The sequence below is a fragment of the Apostichopus japonicus genome, chromosome 2 (genome assembly GCF_037975245.1).
Source record: "Apostichopus japonicus isolate 1M-3 chromosome 2, ASM3797524v1, whole genome shotgun sequence".
Lineage (NCBI taxonomy): Eukaryota > Metazoa > Echinodermata > Holothuroidea > Aspidochirotida > Stichopodidae > Apostichopus > Apostichopus japonicus.
In genome coordinates this window covers 26,551,549-26,570,654 of record NC_092562.1, presented here as the reverse complement: position 1 = coordinate 26,570,654, position 19,106 = coordinate 26,551,549, and the positions used below count along the sequence as shown (strand labels likewise).

The 19,106-nt window shown below is 33.5% G+C and overlaps 2 protein-coding genes across 7 annotated transcripts in view; both read left to right on the top strand.

The window, feature by feature from the left end:
- LOC139984175 (uncharacterized) overlaps nt 1–19,106 on the top strand; it is a 260,085-nt gene that overhangs the window by 40,448 nt on the left and 200,531 nt on the right. The window lies entirely within an intron of this gene.
- LOC139984233 (receptor-type tyrosine-protein phosphatase mu-like) lies at nt 1,921–18,127 on the top strand. 4 transcript variants are annotated; one of them, XM_071998077.1, is made up of 15 exons: nt 1,921–2,077; nt 2,272–2,362; nt 4,735–4,771; nt 5,620–5,696; nt 6,260–6,391; nt 7,102–7,253; nt 7,629–7,764; nt 8,187–8,318; nt 8,787–8,886; nt 9,997–10,076; nt 11,519–11,644; nt 11,958–12,086; nt 12,282–12,409; nt 12,640–12,775; nt 13,091–18,125. In XM_071998077.1, exons 1-15 carry the CDS (start codon nt 2,058–2,060, stop codon nt 13,163–13,165), a joined length of 1,551 nt encoding a protein of 516 aa, XP_071854178.1. In that variant the 5' UTR covers nt 1,921–2,057; the 3' UTR covers nt 13,166–18,125. The 4 variants fall into 4 exon arrangements, with proteins under 4 accessions (XP_071854178.1, XP_071854170.1, XP_071854161.1 ...); XM_071998069.1 differs by having other exon boundaries at nt 5,620–5,708; nt 13,091–18,119; XM_071998060.1 differs by lacking the exons at nt 1,921–2,077; nt 2,272–2,362 and adding an exon at nt 2,800–3,338 and having other exon boundaries at nt 13,091–18,127.

Below are 19,106 nucleotides of genomic sequence, written 5' to 3'. Positions count from 1 at the left end.
GTTAGGCAAGAATTTTCCATTGAATAAGTGTGGTGTTAGGCTACCATGTTGTCAAAGATAACAGCAATAATGAAATTAGTACATGGATATTTGAGTTCAAGCTAACTGCGTCACAATTTGAGCGAATGAACAGATGGTAAGGCTAGATATCCTAATTGACTTAGTGTGGTGTTAGGCTACCATGTGTGGTCGCAGATAGCAGCAATAACGAAAGCCTTTGATGAATATGTGTAGTGCCTGCTAACTGTGACACAATTTGAGCGAATAAACAGATGGTTAGGCTAGATATCCTAATTGACTTAGTGTGGTGTTAGGCTAATGTGTGGTCGCAGATAGCAGCAATAACGAAAGCCTTTGATGAATATGTGTAGTGCCTGCTAACTGTGACACAATTTGAGCGAATAAACAGATGGTTAGGCTACATTTTCATGTTTTGATTTAAAGGATACCATGTGGTCGGAGATTTGTGGGATTGTACGCAAACATAGTTTGTCGAGCGCACATGTCTTTGTTGTCATGATGCAGCTAGTTCTGGTAGTCCATATCTAGTACTTTCCTCTCATAGTTGTAGCTACTGTATCAATCGTGCTTGCGTAAATATTAAAATTCTCAAAATAAGTGCTTATTCATTCATTTATTTCATAAAAAGAAAGACTGGCAAGAAAATGTACAGGATGTTAAGATGGATTATAGACGGGATAACAAAACAAAAATAATCGCAAGTGGCTTATTTCTAAACGTTTATTCCAATTGCGATCGTTTTGCGAAGAATCCCTACACAGTTACAGCTGTAATGTATGTTTGATTCAAGTTGAGAGCTGACATTGTTACGGTAAATCCAGTCTTTGCAACTTTTGACATGCGGAATTTGAAATGAAAATGCTGGAATCGCGCAATCCAGCAGCTAATGCGATCCCTCGATCGTAGTAAATGAAACAATCCGAAGTATTGGTTTTGCAAGGTTTTTCTTTATTTCATGTGCATTTGCATTATTACTTATCATACATCAAAACATGAAATTTGGTTATTCATAACAACAGGAGTGTCGATTGAAAACGTATATTTTGGAGAGATAATGTAAGGTGGCATTGTGATCTGCCATTTATGTACTTTGTACATTGTGTTTGGCTAGTTCCTCAAGGTTTCGGGTACCCGTCACCCGACCGGGTAATCTTAACAGGTTCCCGGTTCCAATTTGTTGCTAGCTACCAGGCCTAGTTTCTACGTACAAGTGATTGGCAGGAAAGATCTCTTGACAGATATCTATACTTAATAAACGAAGTTCCCTTTTCTAGAGAAGGGTGTCGAAAATTTCTAAGATATAATTTGGGAATGATTCTTTCACGTTGTAATATAATTATATATATAAATCTTTTCTGCGTGACTTTAAGTGCAGTTCGCTATTTACGTTTACCCTATGATATGAATGCTTTATTTTGGCCACTTCATACAAAGACATGTATGTATCTTGTTATACAATATCCATCTCATATAATTACTAACGTACATAGCTTGAGCATCTTGATTCCAGTAGATGTTCATTGATGAAATGTAAACTCCTGGTTCTCATATTATATAGTTAACCAGTTGATAACATTGTACAGGTAAATTATCCTTTCAGCATATCAAATGTATATTGAGGCAATAAGTTTCTTTTTCTTACGTTCCTATAGATTTGCCAACAGAAGTCAAAGACAAAACTGAGTATATACCCCTTGACAAAAATGAAATGCTAAAATCACCAGATCAATATCAACATCTTAATCAACCAGTCAGTGGAGACCAGGCTGAAGGATATGAAGTACCTCGAGACAAAATTAGCAGCTTGGTTGAATCTGGTTCAACGTATGAGGCTGTTGGATCCACAGTTGTATCAGAGGCATCTACAGAGAGAGAGTTAAAACAAGACAGTGATTATGAGGACCCTGTTGATATTGAACAATATGCAGGTGTCTACATCAATGTAGACACTGCCAAAAAGACAACACCACCAAAACCAATGAAAGTGTCCGAACTTCAAGACTACATGAGCAGAGACAGAAGAATTGTCATTGAGGATGTTGTCAAGGAGTTTATGGTGAGTATATGTTATTAATTTATTTATTATCAAGATGTGTAAAAATTACCTTCAGTTATCAAGTAAAGGGTAAACTTTGAGAGATATTTCGTAATGATAAAATCATACTAACTAATACTGTCAACTGTACATTGTAATTCATTTACAGTTCAGCTGTAGAGAAATTAGATCACCACCTTTTTGTCTTTGTGAAGGTTCTTCCGAGAGGTCGGCAACAACCGTGTTCTGAAGCGCTTCGGCATGAAAGATTGCAATCAAAGAACAGCTTGTCCAAGATCATTCCATGTAAGTACCTCTGTTTACGATCGCCGTTTTCTTGATAAATCCATTGCCCATTTGGAGAATAACTTTGCATTGTGACAGATATTCTTCTTGTACGTGCATGATGGCAAACATGCAGCCTACACCAAATGACCATACCTTTTGTTCATTGTTACATGATAAGATTTAAAGACCATTCAAATTTGAATACTTGTTTAGTGTTTAATGTTTTCTTATCAGTGAAATAATATATACCATTCAAATAATGTAAGATGCAAAGTGGTATTGTGCAAGCATCATTCCATTATGTTGTTGTTGAATTTATTGACTAGTTTATTCCTCATTAGGAGAGAATTGTTAAGATTCCACAGCAATAGTAGAAATTGAAGCAATGCAACATTATATAACCATTTGATTTGTCATCATAAAACATATATACTTTTTGCATCCTGCAGAAAACATTTGCAGTACATTGGTTCTGATTGAAAAATGATGAAGATAGGTTGAAGAAAAGTTACTCCAACTTCAAATTCTGTCACTTGGAATATGATCTTCCAAATTGATCACAGCTCTTAGTGATATACCTACTTAAACGACACACTTGTAACACATTGTGCTTAATTGTATTCTGACGAATACTTAAAAGGTATATAATATGTATTACTGTACATCCAGTTTTTGATGTCTTCTCAGCTTGTTTTATTATTGTGCATGTTGGTAGCATGTTCAAACATATTTCATGCATGGTAATTCTGTTAAATTACACCTAGTTTTAATGTAATGGTTTCAGTTCCCATTATTTGCTACATGTTCTAAACATATCTTTAGACATAAACATTGTTCAACGTTTAAAGATATGTTTCCCGTAACAGCTCATCCAACTGTGTTGATGTTTTTCCTTTTCAATCTTGTAATTTTACAAGATGATCATACAAGAGTAAAGTTACAGGTATCTGGGAACACAGGAGAGTCAGATTATTACAATGCCAGCATGATAAAGGTATATATCAGTTAAACTGCCGAGCACTTGAAACAGTAATTTGCTAGCTGAAGAAGAATCTTCATTGCAAGCTTGTGCAATTGGCTATGGGTAAAGTGTTCTTGACACATTACTGTACATGTTTTCTATGTGTCTTGCTACAATGCAACATCATATCACTTTTTCTTCTTCTACTGGTTCCACTGATGGTAGATGGTGTGAGAACATGCTAACTATTTGAATATATAGCATTTTAAATAGTAAAACAAGCCTCTTTCGTACTTCTTTCTTGCTTTCCTTCTTTTAACTTTCCTTTTCGTTTTGGTTTTAATATTACTAGCTCTCATGTTGCATGAGTGACATTTATATCTAGTGATGTACTATTGCTGTGGCGTCAGTGGTATGGGTTAGAAATAGTATGCATGTAATTGCATAGGGCTGATGATTTTCATCAATCAATCCAGTAGATTCTCATCCATTGCAATATTTTTTTGCTGTAACCTTGCTTTTCATTAACAGTGTATTATGGCAAACAGTGTGACATTTCCTGTTAATACTGAGCAAAAAATTACAGCTACAAAAGAGGGTTTCATTGACTTAATTGAGTGCTAAACAGTTTAACAATATTGTTGCCTATGAATTCTGTAAAGCTTAATACCTAATTAGACCAATGACATCATTAATTGTGTCATATTGATTAGAAATGCTACCATAATATGAATCTCATTTGGTGATAAAAGTCTCCTATTGACAAATATATGTTACTTGAGATGAATTCTGGTTATGAGGGTTCAAAATGGCAATATTTTTAAGGTGCGTTGGACTCCATACAAATTGTATTTAATCCATTACAAAAGGGTAGTTGGTTTGTATTATAGCTGAGCTTCTACATCTTTTATGATTATTTGATTATCGCCTTAACATTTTTGCAATAATACAGAGTAGTGCCCAGTGAAAAATTCTTTTATAAATTTACTATTGCTCGGTGACACTTTATTTTTTTTTATGACTTTTTTGTTGGCTGTAAAGTATCCATCACTATAAGTAATTTGAAATATGACTACACCTTGAAGGGCAGATAATTATTGAATATGTCAAAGTAGTTGTGCTAGAAAATACATTGTATTTGCTAGTTTCCCATATTTATCAATAAAACGCAATTTCATGTACTTAACACTTTTTAGCAGTACAGATAAATGGTTTAATTTAAGGTTGCGATCCTTATCTTTTTTGTAGTTTCTTCTTGTAGGATGTTTAGTCAACATATGAACCACAAGTTGTTTTCACACCTTTTGGATTTCATGCATGATAGATTTTGTCAAATAAAATCTTCTATTATATTATTATAATGAAATTGAAACATTTTTGGAAAGGAAGTAAAATATGAATGATTATAAGTACTTTATTTCATTTTCAGGCTCGCAATGGGAAAGCAAGGTTCATAGCTGCAAGAGGTAAACCATTCTTGTTGAATATGTTTTACTGTTATTCTCCACACATTTGCATAAGATAACTTTCCTTCTGTTCATACTTACTTACTTGTTTCTTAATTTACTTTAAAGAGATTTTTACAAATCATAACATGACTTTGATCAATATATTTGTACTTCACAGCAGGTTTGTTGCTGATTGCAACGCATTTCAGTGTCATTCTTGAACTCCTATTATCATACCGAGAGAGTGAGATGTTATCAAGTTAAAATGTGTGGAATGTAATTTGTCACCAAAAGATGAACATTGTCTACATCGAATTATCAAACAGTCAAAGAAAACAACAAAACACATGAGAACACTATCAATAAATTAGAACAATCAACACACCTTGTGAATAAGTATAATATTTGAAAGTGATCAATGTAGCTACATTAAGTTACAAATTAGCTATTTAACTGAACTATGGACCCCTATATCAGTTGAATATGTAACTTTTAGGTGATTTAATCAAGAAAGTACTTTCATTTTACTAACACTTAAAGTAAGTGTAAACCATGAACCTTACTTTCAAAACTATTTTGTGCTGTTAGTCTTTGAAAGAGCAATCATCACTAAAAATGTTCTTAACTTCCACCACAATATGGGTGACTAGTACTAATACTAATAATGGACAGTGTCATTTTGTTTATCTGACACCATAATATTACCAGATATCGACCATTTATTACTAAGCATACTCTCCTGGGGATAATTGTTTGCATTTTATTTCTTGAATTGAATTAAAAGAACACATATAGTTAAGTTGCTGTTTTTTTTAAGTGATAAGAATGATGCCTTTCTTTAAAAATACTTCTTCATTATTTCCTAGGACCTCAAAGTAAAAGTCTTGCTGAACAATTTTGGAGAATGGTTTGGCAACAAAATGTCAGGACATTAGTCATGCTGGTTGACAGTTCGGTAAAATGTTTAATTTTAGATTGCAAAATAAGTCATTGATATGTTTAGCCTTTTAATCATATTCATTTAACAAAAGCCTTAATACACTATGGACTGGATAAATGAACACACCTGATTGAATGTCATTTCATGAAAATATAGTTTGATATGAATAACAATTGCATGTATTTGTTTTTAACTAACATATACGTACTACACTGTATCATGAGCAACGAACTGTAAATTTTATTTTTAGCATTTCCAAAATTTTTAGATTGAAAATCAGCTAAATCATCTGAAAAATAAATTCACATCCAATCAACTTCCTTAATGTGCACAAATTAAAGCATAGTCTCAATCACATGCATTGGGAATCGTCAGTTTTTAATTCTTTTTTAATATTAATATGATCAATAGATTTATTAAGGGAGTGTGAAGAAGTTAACAATATTTTCCATGTGCTGATATAGAATTTAAAAAAAAAATAAAACATTGCAGTAGGAATTCACCTAGCATACTCAAGAGAATCTTTATATGTTGTTACATTTTTTATATCCTTTGTATTGTCTAAGGATGAAGACGTTTATAGCTATTGGCCTAGGAAAGTGACAACTAATGAGGTGTTTGGTGAGATGACCGTGTTATTGCAGGAGGCAACCAATCACCAAACATACACAAACAGAAAGCTGAAGATAATCAGTGACGTGAGTGAAATATTAAATTGTGTTGATGTACATATCCCTTATGTCTACTTTTAGTGAGTCATTTAAAAGTATACAGATTAATTTGGTATTTTAATAGTGTACAGGAATAAGGCAGTTACAAACACTACTATATGCTTGAGTTAAATTGTGTTAGATTTGCTATATATCAAAACGTACAGTTTATCACTTTGTCTTATGTGTCAAGATCCATTTTCCATACATTTTTACATGAATTACACAGAGAAACACAATGACTTGCCATATTAGATGTAAATTTGGTTCCACAATTTCATTTTTCTACAGATGATCATGTTTTGTTTCTTTTGTGTGTGTTTTACACTGTAATAAACAAGTGGGTAAGGGTTTCCACAGGTGTTTATATCTCATGGAAGAGGTTAAGTACTTTATAAAAAAAAAAGGGCAAACATTGTTAGTAAAGGAATTGGGGCCTGTTTTGGCAATTTTATCACTTCTTTGTGACATGCATCATTCTTGTTATCATGAATTATGTACTCAAACAACAAATAAATACAGATGAATGCTACTATATAGTGGATGTGATACATGCTTCAAACGCAAACATCACTCTATGTTTCTTTGTTTACATTGGTATTTTAGTTTTGTCAGATGTAGTTGGATTATCTATCTTGAAATCCCACCTTTAGCTCTGTAACATAACACTCATTACATTGTGTTATATCTCGATACAGGATGACAAAATTCTAAATGTCCACCAGCTTCAGTTTCATGGTTGGCCTCAAGGAGGAGTTCCAGAAGATTACACAAACCTGATTGATTTCATTAAACAGGTGAAGATGAAGCAAGTGGAGACCAAGATGTCACCTATGCTCATCCACTGCAGGTAACAAGTTTTCTGCTCATGTACTTGAGAGTTTAGGATTCAGACCTACATGAAAATAATATGTAAATTTTCTTACCACAATAGCTTTGTCTAATTATTTCTAATTAAGTTCAATCTTTCACCACTTACAGATATTAGTTAACATAACTAATATAATGAATAAATATAAAATAACAGATACCATTTCTTGTGGCAAGTGTTATGATATTTTTACAAGGTTGACTATAGGAAACTTTTCCATCGTAGCAAAACAGATTTCAAATACTATTTGAAACAGTGTTTGTGAACTAAAAAATAGTTTATAAAGATGTTTATTATACATGCTTACATAGAAGTGAATTTGAAGTAAATAATTCGGCAATACTTTTTTAACAGAGATGGGAGTGGATCAACAGGTACTTTTCTAGCCCTGTACCAACTGGTGGATGTGCTTAGATCTAATAGCACGATCAGCATCTATAATGTTATCAGAAATCTGAGAGAAGACAGAATGGACATGGTCCTTACCCGGGTTTGTGATTTAGTAATAGATTCACATTTACTGAAGTAATACTTTTGCCAGCAGGTTTTGTGTTTGTCAAAATATTTTTTCTTAAAGTCTGATATGATTTGCTATTGGGTAAAATGTGTTTTACTGCTGCAATAAACTAAATGTAACTTAAATTTTTTTTTATGAAACCTCCAAATTCATATTTTTCATTTCTCTGTATCTAAAATTCTTTGTTTGCTTAAAGGGTCCAATACTTAGTAACTCCATTAATCTGTAACAAGGCTCGATTGAACATTCAATCATCATGTATGTCGAGGAGAATGAAAAGTAACTGAGCATTGTCATGAATTCCTTATTTTAAATATACTCTGTTGATTTACTTTGATATTGTCATACTAATTGATGCTTACAAAAGTCATTAACGGTTATGGTAATGTCAACAGGTGCAGTATCTATATATATACGACACCTTGCAGCAGGCTCAGCTAACACCAGAGAAAACAAGAACATTAGCAGAGGAGTTTAAGGGCATGGATGATCAGACTTTGAATCGTAAAGCTGTTCAAGAATTTTCTGTAAGCTGAATTTAATGTTTTCAGATGGTTCCCTTGAATGCATGTATGTCAACACATATCCATTAATCTGTTTCTAGGATCCTGTCTACTTAAGTATAACAATATATCAAAAGACTACAAATCAATCTTACGTAGGACAATTTTAGTGTGAGTTACATTAACACATTCACCTGTCATCAGTGGTTATGTGATTCAGTACAGTAGACTTACAGTACAGTTACAAAAATCTCACTAAAGACAAGTCAAGTTAATAGCACTATTCCTTTTTCTCATTCTTCTTGGACAATCGTAAGAAACATTTTTAGAAATATCTTATGGTTAACCAATGGACACTAAACATGTCTCTGCTGAGAATATTAATTTGTAGGCTAACCATCAATTACATTGTTAGCTTACTGACTTATGAATGTCAAATTCATTTATCTTATCAATATCATGAAGATTCCAGTTTCTTACTTCCTCCTTCAGGCACTGACAAAAATCCAAGAACTTAACATGCCACGGCAGGAGCAGATGGGAGAATCCCAAGAGAATGCCTACAAAAACAGATTTCCTGGAATAATTCCTTGTATGTACAAAGCCTTCAATCAACGGCGTGCTAAAATGGGGAGGGCCAGGGGGGCCTTGGTTTCTCCTCCGATCGTCAGTTGTTGGAAAATTTAGTTAGGGATTTCTTTTCATTTTGCTGCGGGAGAATAGGAACTCCCTCCCTTTTTTAAAGCTCACATAAAGTAGTTTTAGTAAACCTTGCATTTATAGCCAGTTCAAAAGACCTTACTTATATGTATGGTTATTAGGTCCTCCTGCAAGCAGGAACTCGCGAAGAAGCCTAATTGGCTTATCAAAGCCGCAAGCTGACCGAAGTCAGTCTCTCACATTCATATTTAACGTCCATGATTATGAATTGTTAATTGTCAACAACTCTGTAACTGGACGACATACATTAATCTGGGAGTGACTCGAACCAGGGACCTTATGATTGAAAGGCACCGGTGTTAACCACTGAGCTAACACTCCACACCATTTAATGCACCATGCACCATTTAATGTCTCCTTTGTTTCCGGAAGAGAACCTCCACCCCTACAAGTGAGACCGCTTCAGAGATCTTAAAACCATAATGTCTCTATCATAAAGTTTATTCTCTTCTGGCTCCGCAAGTAAGGATTCAGTCTACTCACTTATTCAGTACTTGAAATTTTGAGTTGATTTCTTAGCAGAACTTTTCGTTTTTAAATTACTAATAAAAATGGTAACTACAGTCTAAATATACCTCTTAATTCTGTATATGCCTTTTTATTTTTTAACTAAGGCACTTATTTAGCACAACTATTGAAACTGATTCATTTCAATACATATATATTTATTTAAAGGACGAAACTTGTTTTTTCTTACTACACTTTAAATACTTTACCAATTTCTCAAATGTAATAATCTATGAAGGTATGGTGTGAAATTGTTCGTGTTTACTGTAGCATAATAGCTTTGTACATGGCTGTCTTTAGTTTCTATCAAATGTTTCAATAGATAGGAAATCAATGAAAATGGATTAAATTAATTAAAATTGCTTCAAACTTTGTTTCCAATGACAATGGGAATTAATTGTTTAATCAGACTTATTTGCCATCACAAAAGTATCCAGCAAATGTTTTCTATGATGATTTATTGAATTATTTACAGTGGACTCATACAGACCAGTCTTAAAGTCAAATGGTGTTACTCATGGCAGCAATGATTATGTAAATGCTACCAAGCTAGAGGTTAGTACATCCATGCATGAAGATTTATTCACAAGCTTTTCCTAGACTAGTGGTATTATAAATACTTGTAACTTTTGATGGTATTTTAGGATAAGCTCCTATATTTAAGAAGAAAGGATGGTATTTGAGCCTATGCATTAGCCTGCATGGTGAACAATATTTGCTGGACTATATTGTTTAATAAAGTCAAGCAACTCAAGACTCACATTATTTTGGTAGAATGCGTCCTTTGAGTAATGATAGTGCCAAATGCAATTGCAGAGTAGGAATCGGTTAGTTCAGGCTGATGTATGGTGTTTTAAGATGTTTATTTAACCATATATCCCAGAAGTAGATAATATGTCATTTTAATAGAAGAGAAATATTCTGCAATTTTTAATTGAAACCCCAAACTCAATATCTTGAACGTCAGTTAAGCCAGACGATTAGGCAGAATTTGATTGTTGATTTATTAAGATCAAACTAAAAAGAGAAAGTTTTGAATGTTGTTATGCTTTTACGGGTATTCTGGTTCTCGATATATTCCAACACTCTTAAAATGCATGATGAAATCAGCTACTTTGTCCTAAAAAAGAATGTTAATTAACCCATTGTTTTTGGTTTTTAATTTAAAGAATCAATCAAAACATGTTCTTTTAACTGTGTATGAATAACTCATTACCCTTGAGGTACATACAACTCTGTTTTAGTCGCTGACAAATTGTATATGCTCCATAAAATTGTGATATTATGCCTTAAATGTTACATAGTTTCCTTCCAAGTTTGGTGTTACATCTGAGCAACTGACTAAAAACTACTGTATGTGTGTTAAACTAAGTCGTCCGTAATGCGATGTGCCTCAGATGCTGAGAAGGTCATTTCTGAAAGATAAACAATGTTATGTAAATACAATCTGACAGATAAACAGCGGTATACAAATACAACCTGAAGTGCAATGATTTTTGAGTGTATACAATATATCAGCATTAAGTCAGTGCCCTTTAACTTTAACTATTGATATTGTTGTATCAGTGTAAATTATGTTTATCGGTAAGTAGTATGTCGTCCATGATGTCATAATGGTATATGTTCTTCAGATTCAACTTGCATATGACTACAGCAATATATGCTTGAATGTTTGCCTGGATATCATTATTTTCTGCATTTAAAATGACATTAATACTCAACTTCTTGTAGCAATGTACCATTCAACAGTGAATTAATACTTTAAACTATGCAAAAAGAATTTAAAATGTATAGCTCTATAATAAAAAAAAAAATATATGGATGTGGTTTTGATCAAAAGGTCTGATTCAGGAATTTTAATTTAAAGCAACACAGGAGAACTACCAGATATGTTTGTTCAGAAAAATATTTAGGTGTTGAAAATGCTTGTTTCAAATATTTCGCTGCCTGTACGCCTTAGTTTCTTATAAAAAAATATATTTCTATGTTTTATATAGGATGATTGTTCAATGATTTTGACCCAAGATCCTCTGGCTTCAATCTTGGAAGATTTTTGGAGACTTGTCTATGATTACAAATGCAGTACCATTATAATGCTGAATGACATGAGCACAGCTAACAAGGTTTGTTAAAAGACATGGATTACTTTTGTAAGAAGTTTATGGCATGCAAGCTTTTTAAAACTAGGCCACTTGGTCTGTCTGCATTAAACCTCTCACATCCACGCATATTCCTATCATCCATTTTCTAATATCATTTGATGATCTGGTTTGCAATAAAAGTAAACTTAGTAATGAATCTTAATGTCCATAAAACACTACATTTATTTTACAAGTTGTTATTATAACAAGAATTTATAAAAAAAAAAGAAGCATAATGAAGATTGTTAGGCATTTTTATTGTTTTCACCTCTTTCTTTATTGTGTAATTTAATAGACAGCTGCAAAGTACTGGCCAGATGCTGGGTTGATCACGTATGGATCCATCACAGTGAAGTGTGTTAACACCGAAAGTCAAGATCTATTGAGAACACAGAAATTTGAAGTCATACACCAAGATCATCCGGTAATCTCAGAAATCATGACGTAAAACATTTAAGAATATGATTCATCTTCTTGGATTAAATCACGGTTTTTAGTACAATGAATGGCTCTCTATGCTTTGCTTGTGAAATAGTTACCCAACTGATTCCACCTCTCATTGTACATATCTTAACTACATCAAGTAATTTCATAAATTTTCACTTGATCTTTTTCCCAGGAATCAGTTATTGTGAATCACTTGACTTTTGAAGCATTTCTTGGTGATGATGAAGATCTTCATAAGATGTTGGATTTCATTCAGTCAACTAGAAACATAACATCTGGTCCTACAGTTATGCACTGTCTGTATGTATATTTGCTGATTTGTACATATTAGCCGGATCATAAAAGCTAAGATTTTTGGATAAATAATGATGGTTTAAAAAGCAGTTCTATAAGGCTGCATTGCACAAGACGTTAAAACCAGCAGTTAGTAGGACTTTTATTAACAAGTTTGTCTACTTCATGTTTAAAATGCATACACATAGTTTAGCAGTAATTCAGGAGAAACTGGACTTTGCTCATTTTTATTTCAGAAATGGAGTTGGTGTCAGTGCTGTGTATGTCACAGCTAAAGCTCAAATCCAATGTCTGGAGAAAGAAGGCGCCTGTGACTTATATCTGGCTGTGCAGAAATTGAGAAGGAAAAATGTGAACTTCATGTTATCACAGGTAATATTTTCATGTGAAACTTCCTTTAAACAAGCATTTATTTATATTTAGCAAACAATAAAAAAATACATGAAGTTACATGATATTGAAGAATACATTTATTGCTTCGAAATCCAGAGAACTTTCATCAACCTTACTGATTATTCTCTTTGTTATGATTGATCAATGTTAAGATCTTCTTGCCATCTTTAAGTTTGAAAACGATATATTCACACATATTAATATCTTAATATCATCCCTGTCAATTAGGTTTAATCTTTTCAGGACCTATATCAAACAATGTTGATTCCTAATACAATATGTTTTATATTTCAGGATAACTACATGCTGTGTCTGAAGTTACTGAGGTGTTATTTGAACAACCAAGATGACTATTCTGTGATCTACTGAGAAGAATTTTCATTTTTTATGGATTTTTAAATTTCAGATATTCTTCTACATCTTTAGATTGAAGCAAAAGAAACGATAATCATTTTGTATTGGATCTTCTATGCTTATTTTGACAAGGAAGTAAGAATATTTTTAGTATACTTAATATTTTTGCAATTTAATTATTTATGGATAATTTGGGATTACACTCAATACAACGATTGGTGGCACTCCAGAGACAGGTCGTGACAATAAACGTTTGACAATACAGTACTCATGAATGGGAGTACACAATTATATCAGTACAGAGAGTTCAACTGTTGTTTACACGTGGTAAGACGATGTTAATTCATTTATATCATTCCTACAATGTTGCAATAGATTCAGTCACAGCTGAAGCTTCTTCTTTAATACAAGGTAATACAATTAACCTTCATTTTAAAGGCATTGAAGTCTCGCTTCAAACCGCGTGCAGCCATCTGAAAAAGTTAACTTTCTGTTGCTTGCAGGTGAAGTTTATTTCGTGTTGCTAATAAAAGCAGACAGTAATGGAACGTGATACATTGTTATCTTTAGCTGGACCTGAGATTTCCATCGCTGTATCGTTTGTACACTGTGCTGTGGGTATTGACCGCAGCTGTGTGTACTGACTGTACACTAATGTCTTATTACCGACGGTAGCAAGCCCTGTGTGTGTGTATTTTCTGGGATCGATGGTGGTGTCTAACATTCCTGTTACACCTCATTCGAAATTAGGTCAGAATACCGGCATTAGACGTTTCTTTTTGCGCGAGTCTTCACACCCTTTAAGATTTCTATTCTGCGTTAATTTAAAAAAAAAGTTAACAATAATGATTCTCACTGCCTGATGAAGGTTGACGGTCTTGTCATGTTCGTTCTCTTGTGTAGGTGAAGGTGAATCTCATCAGCTTAATTAGATAATATGAAAGATTTTAGAATGAAAATACTGTTTTGAATGTAATTGTCATTGCCAGGTTTGGCTTTGAGATGTAAAGCTGACCGCAATAAAGAGAAGAAATGAAATTCAAAGTCTGCATATGATGGCCAGCATGATATTGCTACTCTACACTGCATGAAGTACCTCGATATTTTCCAGAAATTAATGAAAACAAAGATCTTAAATAAAAGTAAAATGTTTACTATAGCACAGTAAAATTTAAATTCTTTTCATTTGTGCATATATATTTACATGTCTGAATTTGAATGTTTACATTTACTTAATTGTTGTCAACAAATCTTTAATCATTGCTTCCCTTAGATATTATCACACAAATTAACAAAAATGTTTTTTTCCTATTCTTAATATGTATCATCAGTACGATCTTCTGTCGATTCACTTGTAATTCAAAGTGCTGCCCATAAATATGCTAGCATATGAATCCAACCAGCAGATGGGGTGCAATAATACCACAGGTTTCTTACAGCTGTCTTGAAGCGATACACTTTACATACCCAAGCAAAAATATCCAGATGCCCAAAAGAAGCGACAAGTTCGCCCAATTGAAGTCAAACAGCTCCATCAACCATACCCCTTCTGCTTCCCCAAAAATTTGGTCCATATGCAGAAGTTTACAGCAAAACATGTTCTTCAACAACACTCCAGTTAGAATTGATATTAATAAATTAAAGCCTATAAATATATAAATAACTTAAAGTTTCAATCGAAATGATTTTTTAAGAAAATGAGGCATTGCTGATGGTTTGCTATGAATGTTATATGTGTGCAACCTCCGAAGCTTGAGATGAGTGAGCCACATGAGGTAGACATACAATATCCTGTGCAACCTTTCCAACACTGGATTACCCTTCAATGTGATCCGACTATTGTTGTAATATTCAGTCGTTCGAAAACCTTTACGGCCGAAATTTTGTTTAATTCACTACTTTGTTTGTATGAACAAACATTTATACCACACAGGATAGTTTTAACCTTCAAATGAATTCATTGGTTGCTCAGTTTGTGTTTACATAGTCTCATTTAATTTTACCAGTGCTATTTATGTTGAAATATGGTTTAAAAACGAAATTTGCATTTTTTTCCAAAGTCTGTTTCATATGACCAATGCCAATATGATGCCATTTTTTTCTGGAAGCATGTCATACATCTACATACATCTACCAAGTTTTAGTAACTGTTCCATGAGACTAAAGATCCGCTTCTAGAATCTTTCAACTTCACAGAATACATGACCTTTGACATTTTAAGTTCAATTATATGCGTGCACTAATCATTGGACACCATTTTCTGTATTGCCATGACACCATTTTATTTCATAGATAATTTTAGCTTGGTTTCGTAGAGACATGGGCACACAGGGTTGGGGTTGTGTGGCCTCGTTTTTTTTTTCTTATTATTTTTATCATATTCAAAACAATCTGATAACATTTGCATTAAATTCCCAAATATCGTTTCCAAAATAATGTTATTTTGAGGTTGACCTCTCTTAATAATTTTCGTCACAGTTGGTTGCATTATCATAACATATGAATACACTAGTCATTTTAGATATCGATAACTTCACATAACCTAAAGAAAATACAGAACCCTATTCAATCCAAGGTAAACAAATTAAGTGAATAACATACAGAAACACGAACGTTTTGTTTTTCTCTGAACTCTGCTTTTATTTTGCATCAATTAACCTTTTGCACCTTCCTAATCAAATTACAGATAATAAAAAAAATATATTACGATGCACAAGCATGACATGTAAAGCTACGAAGACATGTATTAAGACAGGAATAGTTACGGCTTAGTGCTCCGTTTCATATATCAATCATCACCTTCTTTTGTAGCACTGATTTAATCTTAAAATAAATACTATTTCTGAAATTTTGTTTGCAGAATGATATAATTGTAACAACTGTTGATGTGATAATAAATGAACCAACCATGTGTTACATTCCTTGCAAATAACAATAACACAGAAAGCTTATAAGGATTTTCTGATGGCTGACTTGCGTTGTAAAATTATTAAAAAGAATGTTTTTTGCGATGATATTTTGTAAATCCATCTGCATGGCAACAGCGCCATGGATGAAGTCATCAGGTCACTTCCGCTAACAATGTCTTTGAGTTGTTGTTTTTTTTTTGGGGGGGGGGGGGAATTTGCTAATGATTTATACACAGAGGGAAATAATGTTTCTGAAACAAAAAGTATATTGGGTGAACTTCTAACTAAGTAGAACTGTATAGCTAAGCAAATGTATCAGTTTTCAAGAATAAATCATCAAGAAGTTTATAATAGCATTAGTAAAACGTTTAAAGAGCATTCGTCAGGATGATATCACAGACTCCCTGCTTTGATCTGTATTTGAAGGTTTATCCTTTCAAAATATGTTACATTCAATCAATTATATCTTGAGTTGGGACAAAATATTGAGATGGTTTTCAAGTAGCCGTTTGGAATATTTTAATCTTGAATATATGTGTCACATTGTTTGTCACTACAGTATCCTCACAAGTTTTTATCACAAGAACTGGTGTAAACATTACAAGTAAATAGTGAAACAATTGACCCTGTTAGAGAAAATAAATGATTGGTTCATAATGTGTTTAACAGTATGGTAACTAGTATAGATCATTGGTAACATTATGTTAAATTTATGCAATGGTTTACAATGCTTACACTTCAGACTTTCATTCTTTGTGTTTCTCTACATATTAAAGTAGTAATTCATTCAACTGTAAGTTTTGCTCAATTTGCTACACTATCCACCTCAATAAATATGTGGATTAGAACTGTCCAAAGCAGACCAGCATGTTGTTTTATATCATGCTATCCAATTTGCAGCGTTTACTCAAGTCAATTACTTGGACTGGAGTCATAATTTTATCGAATTGTTACTTGACTAGACTTGGCAATAAAAGAGTTGTCGATAAACTAATGTTGACTTGAATTCCTTTTTAGCATTCTCTAGTATAATTCAAGCGTGTGCCAACTACGAATGTAGTATTGGTCTTCTCATTCCTTTCTTCTTCTATTCAAGGGAAGGAACAATAGAGGTGTCTCTAGTTGCAGAAAGCTTGATGTTTACCAAATACTAAAGAAACTTCCTTTCTCAGAAGGATTTTAACGAATATTATTATTTTTTAGATTATTATTATTGTTATTATTATGATTATTATTATTATTATTATTATTGTTACTATTTTTGTTATTGTTATTATGATTATGATTAATATAATTATTATTATTATAGTATTATTATTACTATCATCGTTATCTTCGTCACAATAGTTTACTTATTTACTCAGTGATCAGACAGAATAGACATTCAATATTTACAGCGATTCGGAACTGTCAGCACGCGGTAATAATTTCGAAATGAATGGAGTAATCAATTTTTTAGTTCGATTCCATTTGCTTGTATTTTTTTGTTGGTGAGTTGTTTTATTTATTTTTCTTTCATGGTGGTCTCGGATACATATATGTTTGTCTTTGTTGTTGGATGATGTCTGTTTTTGCATTTTGTTTTTTGGGGGTTTATTCTTAGTTTGCATTTTGATTTCGATGACAAGAGAAACTTGTACAGTCATTATTGTGTTGATGTGTGTGACGCCTTGCTTGTAAAGATGATATCTCAAGAAGGGTAACTTTGATAAAACTCATACTTAACACGTATGTGCCCAATCATTAAAAAATACCCTTATTTTTCATGTGGTCAAAGGTCATTTGAGGTCACCAGTGGTCAAATTGTGAAAACATTGTAAACACAATATCTCAAGATTAGAAACTGACGAATATCATACTTTGCAATGTGGATGCCCGTTTAAAGTACAAGAACCCTATCGTTTTTGGTGTCAAAAGTAATTTGAGGTCACTCGATGTCAAACCTTGTAAACCTGATATCTTATGAAAGGAAGTACTGTATGAATACGTTTATATATGTAGCATGTGTAATGTTTCATATTGAGTACGAGAACTATCTTGTTTTTTGTAAAGGTCACCTGAGATCACCACACGTCAAACAATGAAAACCTTGTAAACAGGATATCGCAAGATAGGAGGCATAATTCGTGTGAATGTGTTATATTATGTTATGTGGCTCTTGGCTGTTATAACTCGTATAAAATCTGCTTGAAGCCACTTCTTCGTTATAGCGACTGCGACCTTTGGTGCAATTAGCAAATTGTAGCACCCAGTTGTTTATTGCACTAACTGCGTTGAGTAATATACAATATGATGTGATATCAGGCGCGTATCCAGGGGGGTGCTGGGGGCGCGCGCCCCCCGGGTAAGAAAAAGAGGAGAGAAAAAAGAGGGGGGAAAGAGGAGGAGGAGAGGAAGGAAGGGAAAAGAAAAAGAAGAAAGAGAGAAAAAAGGAGAAAAGGAGGGAGTAAAAGAAAAAAAAAAACGCCAAGGGAGTGAAAGGAGAACAGTGACATAATTACAGCGCTGATCCCTATTATATACACATGGCCGGGTAGCCAGTCACAGATCGAGGATTTCGGAAGGGGCGTGCGCCTCACCCTACCCTAACTCCATTTTTGATGTTTCCATTTTTCCTCTCTCACTAATGTATCTAAATATATATACTATATATGGTCTATCATAACGCGTGTGTGTGTATGGACGCCTTAAACAATTGTGCTATGAAACCAACTGTGGCTGGTCTCGAACTCGACCGAGTCGTCGGGGAACATGACGCATTTCGGGAAGGGGGCAAACGCCCCCCCCCCCGAGTTTATTTTTTTTTATGATATCGCTAGTAATTTCAAAATAGAAAATGCTTAGATGCAACTCAGAAGGCATGGGAAGTGCCATTTCCAGCGATCTGGGAGGCAGTTTCGGCCAAAACTTTCTTGTAAGCTTCGCGCCAACTCGTGGTGGCGCTACGCTTAGATAGTTTGCCTACAGGCTTCGGCCGTCCCTTGGCAAATTATTCGCTACGCGCCTGTTCGAATTTATAAAGTAAACAGCAGATATGACATCATATC